The sequence below is a fragment of the Mus musculus genome, chromosome 13 (assembly GCF_000001635.26).
Source record: "Mus musculus strain C57BL/6J chromosome 13, GRCm38.p6 C57BL/6J".
Lineage (NCBI taxonomy): Eukaryota > Metazoa > Chordata > Mammalia > Rodentia > Muridae > Mus > Mus musculus.
In genome coordinates, this window is record NC_000079.6 from 92120167 (window position 1) to 92133256 (window position 13090).

The following is a 13090-nucleotide window of genomic DNA, read 5'->3' on the forward strand; positions in this document are numbered from 1 at the left end:
GGTTCAAGTAAGAAGGTGGAAGGCACCAAGCCTGGCCTTGGATAGTGTTTCTTCAGAGATGTACATGGTCCTGGCCCATGCAATTTTACGTCTTAAAAAGCAGCAAGCTGGGCATGGTAATAGGTGTCTATAATCCCAGCTACTGGGAGGCTGAGGCAGGACAATCACAAGGCTAAGCCAGCCTCAAAAGACAAAACAAGAAAAGGAATAAGTGTACTATAGAGACTTTAATCTCTCACTCTACTACCCAGAGCAAAGCAGCTAGCACATCAAGGTGCAGGACACAGAGCCTGGCTTCCCAAATGCCTGGGGCTAGTCCAGGTAACCTGAGACCATTGGGGCCTGCTGGGATGCTGTGTGGCTGTCCATGACCAACATGGCGTGGTTACTACAGCCTAGGGGTGGAACTCACTTTTTCAGAGTATGCCAATGGCGTCACTGTTCAGCTGTCCATGTGCAAAACAAACTGCCACTCCATACAGATTCCTTCTTGAGGATATAAACCTGGAAACAAATCATGCTGCTAACTGAACTGCCCAGATGACAGACATAGATACCCCAGTAAGGACTGGTTCTTTAAGGGGACCAATTGGTCCAAGCTGCAGGTCAAGTCTCACAGTTCATATACACATGGAGGTGTATACAAGGGACTCACCCATCCTTTTCACAATGGGATGGGTCACATCATGGGAAGCATTGTCCCTCCTGCTTGTGACAGGGGGGTGACATCCAGTCTTTGAATGTCCCTTGGGACACACGGTGCTCTCAGCACCATCACTAGGTCATTGGGTCATTGGGCCACTGGGTCAGCTGTTTCCAACGGGACAGCTGTGCCCTTGAACTAAGCTGTGCACCGCCATCCAGCCATAAGCGGGTTGGCATTTTATCCTCACCTATTTATCCATTCATTTTGGGAAAATACTTTGACCACCAGAGTTGGTGCAGAAAGGCTTCATCTTTCTTGGTCACTTTCTAGGTCAGCAATCAAAGCAGGCCAGGTGAAGATGACAGAGAGCGAGGCCTAGACCCAGGTTAAAAACCAAGCTTCTGCCTCCTCCAGCATGGCTTCTCCTCTCTCTAGCAGCAGCAGCCTGATTGGCAGCGTAGAGAACGGTCCTCAGGGTATGAAACTGAAGTCTGGCTCTATTGTATAATGCTCCTTCTGTGTCCCATGTAGGCCCCTTCCCCATGAAAGGTAGGCACTAGCAGGGGATGGCTTAGAAAAAGTCAAAGTTGTAGTTGGTAGGATGAACTGCCCAGTTTCATGTAGGTGGAGAAAGAACTCAGACTCAGCTCCCAGGAGTGCACCATCTCCTACCCCAGCAGGGAACATTAGAATTGTCTTGTTTTTATTTTTCAGACTCACTCTTAAGCTCTTCCTACAAATGCAAAACACCCTATTGTGGCGTGTTCCAATGCACATTCCCACTTAACTTCAGAGATTGGCCTGATGTCTTTGGCACAACACAGCAGCAGAGGAAGGCCTGCAGCTGCTATTCAATGTCACTCAAGGTACTGGCTTATCATTATACTCAGATCAGGGACAGACAATGCCACTAAAAAAACAACAACAACAACAAAAAAAAACCATGGAATTTGGACTACATTGAAGTTTATAACTTTTGTTCACCTAAAGATATCATTGAGAGAATAGAAAGTCAAGACATAATAAAAGAAAGTGTTTTCAAAACACATAGCTGACAATGAATTCATCTCTTCATAGATACTACACGAATTTCTGATAGTCAACCCTTTCATGTATAAAAATGGCAGATCATATAGCTTAGCAAGATACGTAGACTCCTACAAATCAACTCAATAAAAACTGGGCAGGTAGTAAGTGTCCAAAGGGTCCTCAGCTTTGTTGTAATTTTTTTAGACAATTGCTCTCTATGTAGCCCAAGTTGGCTTCAAACATGTGGCACTCCTACCTCAGGGTATTGAGATTACAGACATGAGCCACTGTGCCAACTTCAGCCTCATTATTTATTGGGTAAATTTACCTGAAAATGAGACATTACTGTATGTTTACCACTAAACACACTGATTCCAAGGGCCTGCCTGATACCTAAGGCCACAAGAATATTTATAAACTGCATAGCTTATGTACAGCTGGGGAGAACATAGCAATAAAAATAGCTATTTTGGAAATTGGGCAGTAATATTGAAGCTAAATATTCTTATGCATTAAAAGCCAATACTTTTATTCCTATGCATGCCTACCCAACAGAAATGTGCTCATGTGTATATGTGTTTCAGAAACCTGCATATGGATTTCTTAGAGTATCTTCAAACTGGAAGCATCCCCAGTGCCCATCAACCATGGGATGGATAAAGAAACTGTTATCACGCAGCCAGTGGAGTGAAGAGAAGGAGAAGGAATTGATGCATCCAGACACACGGAGAAATCTCTGAAATAAGATGTTTTGGGAAAGAAGCCAACGTGGAACACTGTAGCATGAGTATGAATTTGTAAAACTCAAAAAACAAGCAACAGCAATCAATAATGTGAGAAGGAAGGATGCTGGTTTCCATGGTGGCCAGTAAGGATGAGCTGGCTCAAGGTTGGTTTCTGGAAGGCTGATCATGTGAATTGCTGGACCTGAGTCTGAATCACAAAAATTCCCCTATTTTATGAAAACTCAAACAGTGACTCATTTTCTGTGTCAGCTACATTTTGAAAACTAGGTTTGTTTTAAGTTTATCATTTAAAGAACATGTAAATAATTTTTAAAATATTAGAAAGTAATGAATAATTATGAACGTGAACTCAAGCAGTTTGAGCAGCAGAAGAAAAGAGAAAGCAGATCACGTCATTATATAATGATCTTACTGATACAGTGAGTCTGTAAAATTGCTGCTGAAAGAAGACTGTGGCTTCTTATGATGCATAATATTAGCACTTAGAGCATAGTATTAACTAGCCTGATTAATGCACCATATACTTCAATAATGATGTACATCACACACACTAAATTTTGTATGAAACTCCCTGGGCCATAGCCTTGCTGTTTTACAGTTAACTCACAGATTGGTGAGAAACCTCTGACTTTAAAATATATATATATATATATATATATATATATATATATATATATATATATATATATATATGAAGTGAGACAATCAAATTCTCTTACAAAGAATCAAAGATTGAATGCATGAGAGAATGAGAGATGTTTTAGTGAGAAATTCATGTGTTTTGGAAGGGGACACCTGGGCATGGTCGAGAACACCTGTAATCCCAACACTTGGAAGCCTAAGGAAAAGGGATTCTTGGACTTCAAGGCTAGCCTGGGCTACATAGTAAGTTTCAGGCTAGCTTGGGATACATAGTAAGTTCCAGGCCAGTCTGAACTATGAGAACTTATTTTATAAAACCAAGCTACTGAGTTGGTAAAACTGTAGGTATGGTAGAAGTTAGACTCATGAGAGACACGAGTAATTAATGGCAACACAAAGTTGTAAAGCAGTCAGCTAAAAACAACATTCAAAGAATAGCTAGGTTCTAATACAGGGAGAGAGATACTCTGTCTTGTATGGCCCTATAGTACAGTTCCTGGAAGTCACTTGTGACCATTATTTAAGACTACTTGAGTTCACATTTCTCCCTTGCCATCAAAAAGTCATAAAGCAATCATCCATGGGACAGACCCTATTAACCCTAGGGAAAAAAGGCAATACTCACAAAGCAACTACACACTTGTTTAATGAGGTCTTAATAGCTGCCTTAAAATAGTGCCAACTGTTGGGGTGATGATTTTGAAAATGGAAGGAACACTGGATGATGAATGGTGACCTTGATGATGCAAAACCACAAAGAATTGAGTGTGGGGACACATTGGTGACAACAGTGGATAAAATACTCATGCTTAATTCTAAGTAAGATGGGTGAAAAACTACAGGAACTTGATAAATGCACCTTGGTAGAGGAAGGTCCTCTGATAAAATAGCAGTTGATAATTTAAATGTTCCTTTGTATAGGGTCCAATCCTGGTCACCCCTTTATGCCATGATTGTGGAGGAGGGTTATAAATAAATGACTGAGTGCAAACTTTCTATTCCTCCAGGGGTAACAGGTTAGAGTTCATCTAAAAATGATGTCCCATCATTTTCATACCCTTCATCACAATAATGTACCTTATCACAGAATGAACTACAAGTTATTGCCAGGACATGTCTTTCCAGAACTATGTCTACTGTGGTTTCCAGTGCCAACCAACCGCTAAACCAAAGAGGCAACACCTTTCTATGTACAAGTGAAATAATGCAATGTCTAAGATTGGCTTTAAAATAAGCTCCCCTACCCACCTCCCAACACACACACACACACACACACACACACACACACACACACAATGTAAGGACACATACACCAAAATAAAAAGTAAGAACACTGGAGATTGTTTAAGCTAAATGATGGCGGTTTGTGAACTCTTGTATTCCATGTGTATTTTAACCTTTTATTTTTTCCGAGACAGAGTTTCTCTGTATAGCCCTGGCTGTCCTGGAACTCACTTTGTAGACCAGGCTGGCCTTGAACTCAGAAATCCACCTGCCTCTGCCTCCGTGTTTTAACTTTTTTATATAAAAGAAGTAACAAAAACCTCTCCTAAATGATTCTAGTAATGAAAACAAAACAGAAAAATCAAAAGGAACGAGACAGCAGCTGACAAACATGCCTACTTGCTGTGCTTGGCTCTGTATTAAGAGCATGGGTGGGTAGTTACCCATGAAGTCTATGATGGGGGTATGCATGAACCCCATTTTTCTAGGCACTTTCTCAGCCCATCTTGGCATCACTAAGCTTACAGAGATGACTTAAGATCACAAGTGTTGTAAGTAACAGAGGCAAAATGTAAATGCATATGTTTTACCCCTAAAGCGAGCCACCCCCAATTCCTCCACCTCTCCTGGGGTCATTCTTACAAGTTTTTAAAAATCCATGAACGTCCCCTCCAACCCCTGTTCATCGCTGATATCTGACTTATGAACTGAGTTATAACATCATAAACTGAACCTTTGATCGAGTTGCCACCTTCCAGCTCCCACACTGCCAGCTCTTGCGGCTTTTAAATAGTTGCTCTGATGGAGTTGGGGAAGCTAGTCCTCTTGCTTACATTAGTCACATAAATGGCATGGTCTCAGATACAGTTCAGGAAATTAATCAGGTGTTGTCTAAATTAATCACCTAAATAAAATAGAGGAACTCAGTAGCCATGCAAAATACCAGTACCCAGAGCCCCGCCCTCTGTACTCTCATAGTCTCTGAAATGCCTTTGTGTAAGTATGGCCCACACTTATAAGTAAAAAAACTAGTCTCAGGCTCCACACATTCATCCTTAAAGATAGCTTGACTTGCATCATTTTATCTGTCCTCAAGTCTTCAGGAAGTCCACTTCTCGCCCACCTGCTTTGATGTTCTAAATCTGTTCTCCGTAGACCTCCCCAACTTTAGCATCCTGTCTTCCATCAGAGCTCAAGAAGAAACATGTTACATAGATACAGATTAACTCAAATGTGATAATATCTTTTCTGCCTTTTCCCTAAAAGTATATTTGAAGCATTTTTAGCCAACGTGGGGTGGTATAAGTCTTTATTTTTCATCGACTCATGTGTTTTCTAGTAAAACAGAAAATCATGACCATGTTACCTGAATCTTTGACCCACCTGTGACGTTAATATTCTCTGCAGGAACAAGGAGAGAATGCACTGCCTTGCTCCAAGTAGGCAGGAAATCTCATTTTAATTCCTTGAGGATTGAGCTAAAATTTAGAAGTTACACCAGTGAAAAATATAACAACGAATCTGAAAGAATGCCATGTCTAATCAAGAGCCAAGTGTTCTAACAGTCAAGCAATTCCCACAGTGCCAGGTTCGTACTTAACACCATCTCGGCTTTCCTTTAAATACTGGCCATGATTTTACTATAGCATCATACATCACAGCAAGACAGAGCTACATTCTGAGAAATGAATCATTTCTGTCACTGTGTGAACACTGCCAAGTGTGCTTGATGGAACTGAGATAGGGTGGCGCACACCACACCAAGGCTAAGGACATCGCTGTGCCACTGAGTCAGCTCACCACTGGTGGCAAGGTCTTTTTGCAATGCATTGCTGTCTATAGGCTTGGGCTTAGAAGAATTTCTTTTGTGATTTCCATTCAACACACAGCTACAGTCCTAGGAAATAACGCTTCCTGTACTCAGGCAGAGGGGACCTGTAGCTCACATATTTTTAACTTTTTGAGACAGAGGCTCACTCCATGATCAAGGCTGGCTTTGAGTTCACAGCACTCCTCCTGCCTCAGTCTCCCAAATGCTGGGATTATAGGCTGGCTTTATAAATCACATCTTGAAGTGTTACTGGTACAAATGAAAATGTGTGAACTCCCAATATATAAATATATTACAAAGAGTTAATAGTCAACAGTCAAAGGGAACAAACTTAATAAACAGGTATAAATCCCTTTAAAGGAGAAATAGACATGCAAGCACAAAGCCACTTTAAAATTATGAAAATTAGAATTCAAGACTGGAATAAATATACCTTGGCAATCTGATTTATTTCATCTCAAAATGGCTTTTAAAAATTAACCTTTTCTACTCTATATTTAAATTATATTTACTAACATATGAGTATTTATACAGTTTTGATCAAGAGGGATGAATATCAACTTGAAAATTAAGGGGCGCACGCCTTTAATCCCAGCACTCGGGAGGCAGAGGCGGGCAGATTTCTGAGTTCGAGGCCAGCCTGGTCTACAGAGTGAGTTCCAGGACAGCCAGGGCTATACAGAGAAACCCTGTCTTGAAAAACCAAAAAAAGAAAGAAAAAGAAAACAAAAGAAAAGAAAACTTGCAACAGACAGACAATATAATTGTTTTTAACTTCATGTATTGGAACAAAATGTACAAAGAAAACAGTATCACTGCAAATGTCTTCCATCTCTCCAGGGTGCAATGCTTGTCACTGACTAAAACCCACAGACCAATGCAGCTTACAGGACAAAGCATCTTTACATACAGCTAATACCACAAACATGAGTTTTCCTGTGTTGTATTCTCAACATAAATTACAATAATCTAAATACTAACATAACCAGGATTAAACAACTAATTTTCTAATCTATTTAATTTTTTATTTAATTTTAATGGAAAACTATTTACTAAGTTCAAGTAACAAATAGTTCTGAAATTTTTATAAGATTTAGCAAATGTCTTATTGCATTTCTCTTTATTTGCATTCAGTAAACAAAGATGAGAAAGAAAATGTGAAGTTAGTTATTATACCCCCATTCAAGATCATGAACTAGAATGGAAATCCTCCCTCATGACCTCTGCCTTCTACAAAGATTTATGAACATGCATGCAGTTCTACCTAATTTAATAAAATGTTGAAGAATTCCTGCCTTGGGAGTCAAGTTGGGAAGGTTAAAATGTCTGTCTAGTAACGAGGTGACAGAGAACTCACAGAACCTATAGTCCCTTTAATATTAAATCAGCACAAATATAAGAAGCATGTATAACTCTTCATGCCTCTAGAGCCAAGGATACCCATCCCTCACCAACCCCCACCAAGCAAGTGAAAGCAGGGTGAATACAACAGCAGATGAAGAGGAAAGACAGCCATTTTGCTAAACATCTTTCCTGCTTCAGGCAAGATGCATAAGGCTGCATAAGTGGACCAGACCAACTGGGCTGTGTACTCTCTAAGTGCAAACACTTAAAAACATCTCTCCAGTGAAGTGAGAGAATGTCACATGAAATTGGTTGTTTAGAAATATGCCTCTCTTTCCTTTGAGCAAATGGTGGTCTGAAGGTGCACTGCTCAAGATTCAACAACAGCCATTTGATTCGTTTTTAAACAAGAATAAACAAAAAAGGAATTCACGAATTACATCCCCAACTCGTATCTCATCCAGATTAAAAAAAAAAAAACCAAAAACAAAAAAAACTGAGCTCAGTGGATTTAAAAAGAGCCTCCTCAACAAAACCCTCTTCAGCATGCTTAGTCATTATATCTGGAGTTGGACTTTACTTGTGTAGAGCCTGAGCTACAACAGGTAAAAATGAAAGTAATTAAGAACGGTGAAGAGGAAGCTGCCTCTAAGATCTGGAGAGAGCGCTGAGTTAGATGAGATGGTAGAGAATTGTATCTCTTGTCAGAGCAGAGCACACCGGACCTGACTGCTAAAGAGGAAAGTTTCCCCTTGCCCTGAATGGAGATTACTTAGAAATAAGTACACCAGATACATATTTGAAAACAGGAACATTCTTTTGGAGGCACGTTAAGCATTTTTAAAACAAATTCACCTGATTACATCATCATTATTGTTCTAAAGAAATAGCCACTGTGGAAATGCTGATAAGACAAACTAATAATTTCCCATAAAACCCTGGAATGCCATGAGATCAATGGAGCAGCACAAATTTTCCTCCAACTTGGGAACATTTGAAAAGCCAGCTTATTGATGAAAATAAAAGAAAACTTCAGGGTTTATGTTCTGGTCCATTTTCTGAAATTTTCTATAACTTTTGCCAATAAACTTAATTTGAAATATTATTTAGATAAATTAAACCAATTGGTATTTCTTCTTATAATTTAACTATAAACATATATAACTAGAAATTTAAAGTGATTTGAGAAAGAAACAGAACTCAAGAATGGTTAGAAGTGGTTCACAGGAAGAATTGAGTCATTGTTGCAACATCCTAAGATGCTGGATTCTACCTCTGTAGACGGGTGACACCTCTGGCTCACTGGATGATGTCCCTTATAGGTTTGTGGGGCTACTGACCTGATTGATTTCTCAGAGTGCCCATTTCAATCATCTCTGTCCTTAGCTTTTCAGATGCAGTGTTTGTCAGTGTTTATTTGCAGTTCACATCCTCTATGTAGCAACAATGTTGCAGTATTTTTATAGTCTTAGAAGCAGATGATCACAGCACTGGAAAGTGACACAGTTAACTGAAGGGAGGCCAATTGCATACACTACAGACTTAGGATAAAACATATCTCCATAGCATCTCTTCATAATTTTTCAGTTGCCTCTAGGTAGCAGTGTTCAAGAAAAGCATTATTCAGCTAGGCTAACCCATGTCAACAAAGCATTTCCAACATACAGGAAAATTTATAAATTCTCCAAGACCAACTTCAAATTCTTTCTGGAATGCTTACATCTCAGTTTTGCTTACAAACTACAAAGGTCCTGATTCCCAACCTCCCAAATATGCATGAGGTGACAAGCACCACAGTTCATGTGACAGTAACTAGGAAAAAATAACTTACCAAAGGTAGCCTCCTAGAACCCCAACTATTCAGGGGTTTCAAGTCGCTATTAGAGTCCAACTTACAAATAACTGTCCTGAAGATGCAAGTCCTGACCTTTACACGGCCATAAACAATGCTTTGCAAATAACATTGGCAGGTTTGGCAGCCACAAAAGCTCTAACCACCCCTGAAACTCAATTCCAGAGTAACCATAAGTGGTTATTTGTGAACTTCAGAATACATACAAAGGAAACAAATAATTTAGAATTGAGTCGGGGGTGTGTATTTTAAAGGACACCGTTTTATTTTCGACATAGTGGGACTTAAAAATCCATTGGGGAGGGAAGTCTTGTGGGCCTTCTAACACTATTCAAGAATACACAAACACACACACACACACACAAACACACACACACTTTCAAAAATATGTTTGCTGAAAACTTTCCTTCGATTCTAGACTGCACAACTTGAATTTTCTGTATTTCTAATACATATATCTGCCAGCTTGGAAATTAGTTTTCCAAATGACTAAGAGCACCTTCAAAAGTCAAAGGGCATCTTTTAAATTTCAAACTCCTAACCCTTCTGATGTGATTAAGCACTTATCATTTACCGAAGTTAATGATTTACAGTAAAAATCAAAAGCAATCTTGTGCCTGGTGTGGTTTCAGTTCCTCTGAGTTCTAAGCTTTGTTTTAAGAGGCAGAAACATTAGGTGGCCATCCTAACCACCATTGTGTGAGCAGCAGCCTCCGAGGTTTACAGTTCATGCATTCTGGTCAGATCTGCACGGAAAATTCAGCCTAGAAATATTTTTCTGGAACAGCAAAGGCAACCAGTCCCCCCGCCGCACCCCTACATACCTCCCTCTTCCAAGGTCTGGAATATAGAGGCAAAGAGAAAACATTTGGCTGAATAAAATCATTCCTCTTTAACTGTAATAAACAAATGGCATTTGAAATCAATATGGTTCCTATTTTGCAGGAATGGGATTCAGAGGTTAAGCCATTGCCTTCTCCACGCCTTGAGCACACAACAAACCCATTCAAATTATGACCTACAACTAAAAGGTCTCATTTACTTTAAAGTACAGAGCGTTCTTTTTAAATGCCCATGTTTTTAAACATAAACTCAGGGACAAATGCTAATTCTTGGGAGACAGTGTCTTTATGCTGACCTCGGTGGGCAAACATTCTCAAGACCTAAACTACAACGCATGATTGACAAGGACCAACAAACGCGTCCGTCTTGGTAGTGGGATTGGTGCCCAGAACTACGGGTAAGCCATCACTGGCAGGTAAAGAACTCTGCCGGTCCGGAGCCAGTGAAAAAAGAAACCAAACTTTCCGAAATAGGGTAGTTTGGTCTCACCAAACCAATCTAAATCCAACAGGTGTCAACAGACACTTGCCACATTAAGGTCTAGAACAGCACGGAGTGGTTAGGGAAGAAACTGAGAGAAATCTGACCTAACCTCTAAGAGGATTGCGAAGGAATAAATAAATAAATAAATAAATAAATAATAAAAACCAAAACCTAAGCTAAGCTAAACCAGCCTGGTCTCTAGCCCAGCTGGTCGCTAGGTGGTGGGGTTAAAGGATGGTGGTGTCAGAATCTCTCTGCTCACTCACAGGGACATGCGTTGCTACAGGGTCTCCAAGCACTTGTCCCTGCGCTGTCAGCTGTCCACCCAGCACCAGAGTCGGACAAGCAAGACAGCGAGGCGTCTGGGGTTGGAAGCCAGGGAAAGGAGGGTTCGAGGTACCTGCTTGTCCAAAGCGTCCCGGGCGCCTGCGGGTCCTGCGTTGGTCCTGGGTGGTGCAGGCGTCCGCTCACAGCTGCAGCCCTCTAGAAGGTACATGCCCGCTGGCCGGCCGCTCTGCTCGCCTTCGAAGTAAAAGAGCACATTCTGGTAGAGAGCGAACCACTTCTCGTGCCAGCGGCTCGCCTCTGCAGCCTTCTTGCTCAGGAAGCCGCGTTTGGTGCCCTCCTTGCGCGCCAGCATGGCCAGGTACAGGGCGTGCCCCTCGTTGTAGCGCACGCTCTTCTGCATGGCGAGGGCGCGGAGGGCGTTCGAGTCGTAGCCTCAGCTTCTTGGCGGGGTCATCGCAGATTGCCCTCCGGGAGGACGCACCGCAGACTGCCTGCCACGGGGCACCCCGCTCGCCGCCCAGACCTAGGGCGCCTATCCGGGCTGGAGCACCAGCACCGTCTCCTCCCCGACCGCGCCCTCTCCGGCCCCCGACGCCTCCTGTTCCCCGGAAGCCCGGTGACGAGTGGCCCTCCGAGGGCGCCCGCACCAGTGTCACTCCACCCGAAGTATTGCGGGAGCCCAGCCTCTGCGGCGGGCTGCGCTATGCTATGAGGCGCGCGGCAGCCAGAGGACTGTCCTCGGGCAACGCGCTCCGGGAGACAGAAGGTAAAACGTCACGTGGGAGATCAGCAGTAAGCGGCTTGGAGACCGATTTAAAGGGTAAAGCCGGCGCGGTGGCGGCCGCGGAGGCGCTGCGTGCTCACCCCAGCGCACATCCTTCAGTCGCCTGCCAGGACCCTGGCCTCTGCTTCTGTCCAGGCCAAGCCTGGATGGGGCAGATCGCCCAGGAGGAGCAGGAGCGAGCTTGGTAGCGCCCAGTCGCTCACAGCACAAACACTCACAAATGTGCTCTCATGCATACACAGGCAAACGCACACTGAACATACACATGGAGACTGAAGCATGCACACAAACACACAACGCTCATATTCGCGCACAAAATCACACATGCACCCAAATACAATAAGCACAGGCATACAAGCATACATGCACTCACAACATAAATTACCAAATACTCTTTAATCCAATGCTCACAGTCATACACATAAGACTGCAATGTACAGTCATGTATAGCACATTCCTAGGCACACAGATATACATTCACAATTACAAAAGTACATCCACAGTATGCACTTCTGAAAAACGCAAACCTACAAATTTGTACTTAAGCAGGCAACTACATATATCTACATATCTTAGTGCTATCTCAAACACCCTAATATTTACTGTACTCAGTGCATACACATTTATAATCATATACACATTCACACAATCACCAGAAAAACATACACCTAGACAGAAACACACACACACACACACACACACACACACACACACACACATACACTGGCCTTTTCTGTCACATACACACATGTTCACAAACATGCATTTACATGCAAATGTGCATTCATAAACATACTCATCAGACATGAGCACTTACAGACAGGACACAGACAGATGTATGGGCACTGAGAGGCACACATGTTTACAGCTCATGTGCCAGAACTCACACTCACAAAAAGGATCAGTAGCAGCAAATGGAGTCACAAGGTGACTTTGCATAAACCACAATGTTGGCTTTTCAGCTTCTACCGGCACTGTAGAGATCAAAACTAGCTGTGGCTGTTGATAGGAGAAGTCGAGTGTTCCCTGAAAGCCAGCAAATGTCAATTACTTTTGGACACCTGTTATGTGATTATGATTTTTTTTAAAAGCCAAATGTTCAGTATGCCATTTTAAATAAGGAGAGAGGGGATAACCTTATCAGGGAAAGTGCTGTCAGGGCAGACACTGTCCTCAGAGGCCAAACTGTCACACACAGGCTGAGCAGAGTTCCTTGTTGAAACTGGGATTCATTTGGTTAACAAATCTTACAGCTACTGCTGGAAAACCAAGACACTCTGCTCAAACAAAACACAAGTGGAAAAGAAATGATGTTCCAGCAGCTTCAAAAGAAAACTAGTGAAACCCCACAGTGTTCTTTTTTTCTTCTGCTTCACAT

The 13090-nt window shown here is 42.0% G+C and overlaps 1 protein-coding gene across 1 annotated transcript in view; it reads right to left on the reverse strand.

The window, feature by feature from the left end:
• The window catches only part of Rasgrf2 (RAS protein-specific guanine nucleotide-releasing factor 2), a gene marked incomplete in the record, with an annotated part of 251422 nt that extends 239760 nt beyond the window's left edge, over nucleotides 1–11662 (reverse strand). The window contains 1 exon segment of the mRNA NM_009027.4: nucleotides 11041–11662. Within this exon segment, the coding sequence (NP_033053.2) occupies nucleotides 11041–11328 (288 nt within the window).
• Between the last annotated feature and the right edge of the window lie 1428 nt (nucleotides 11663–13090).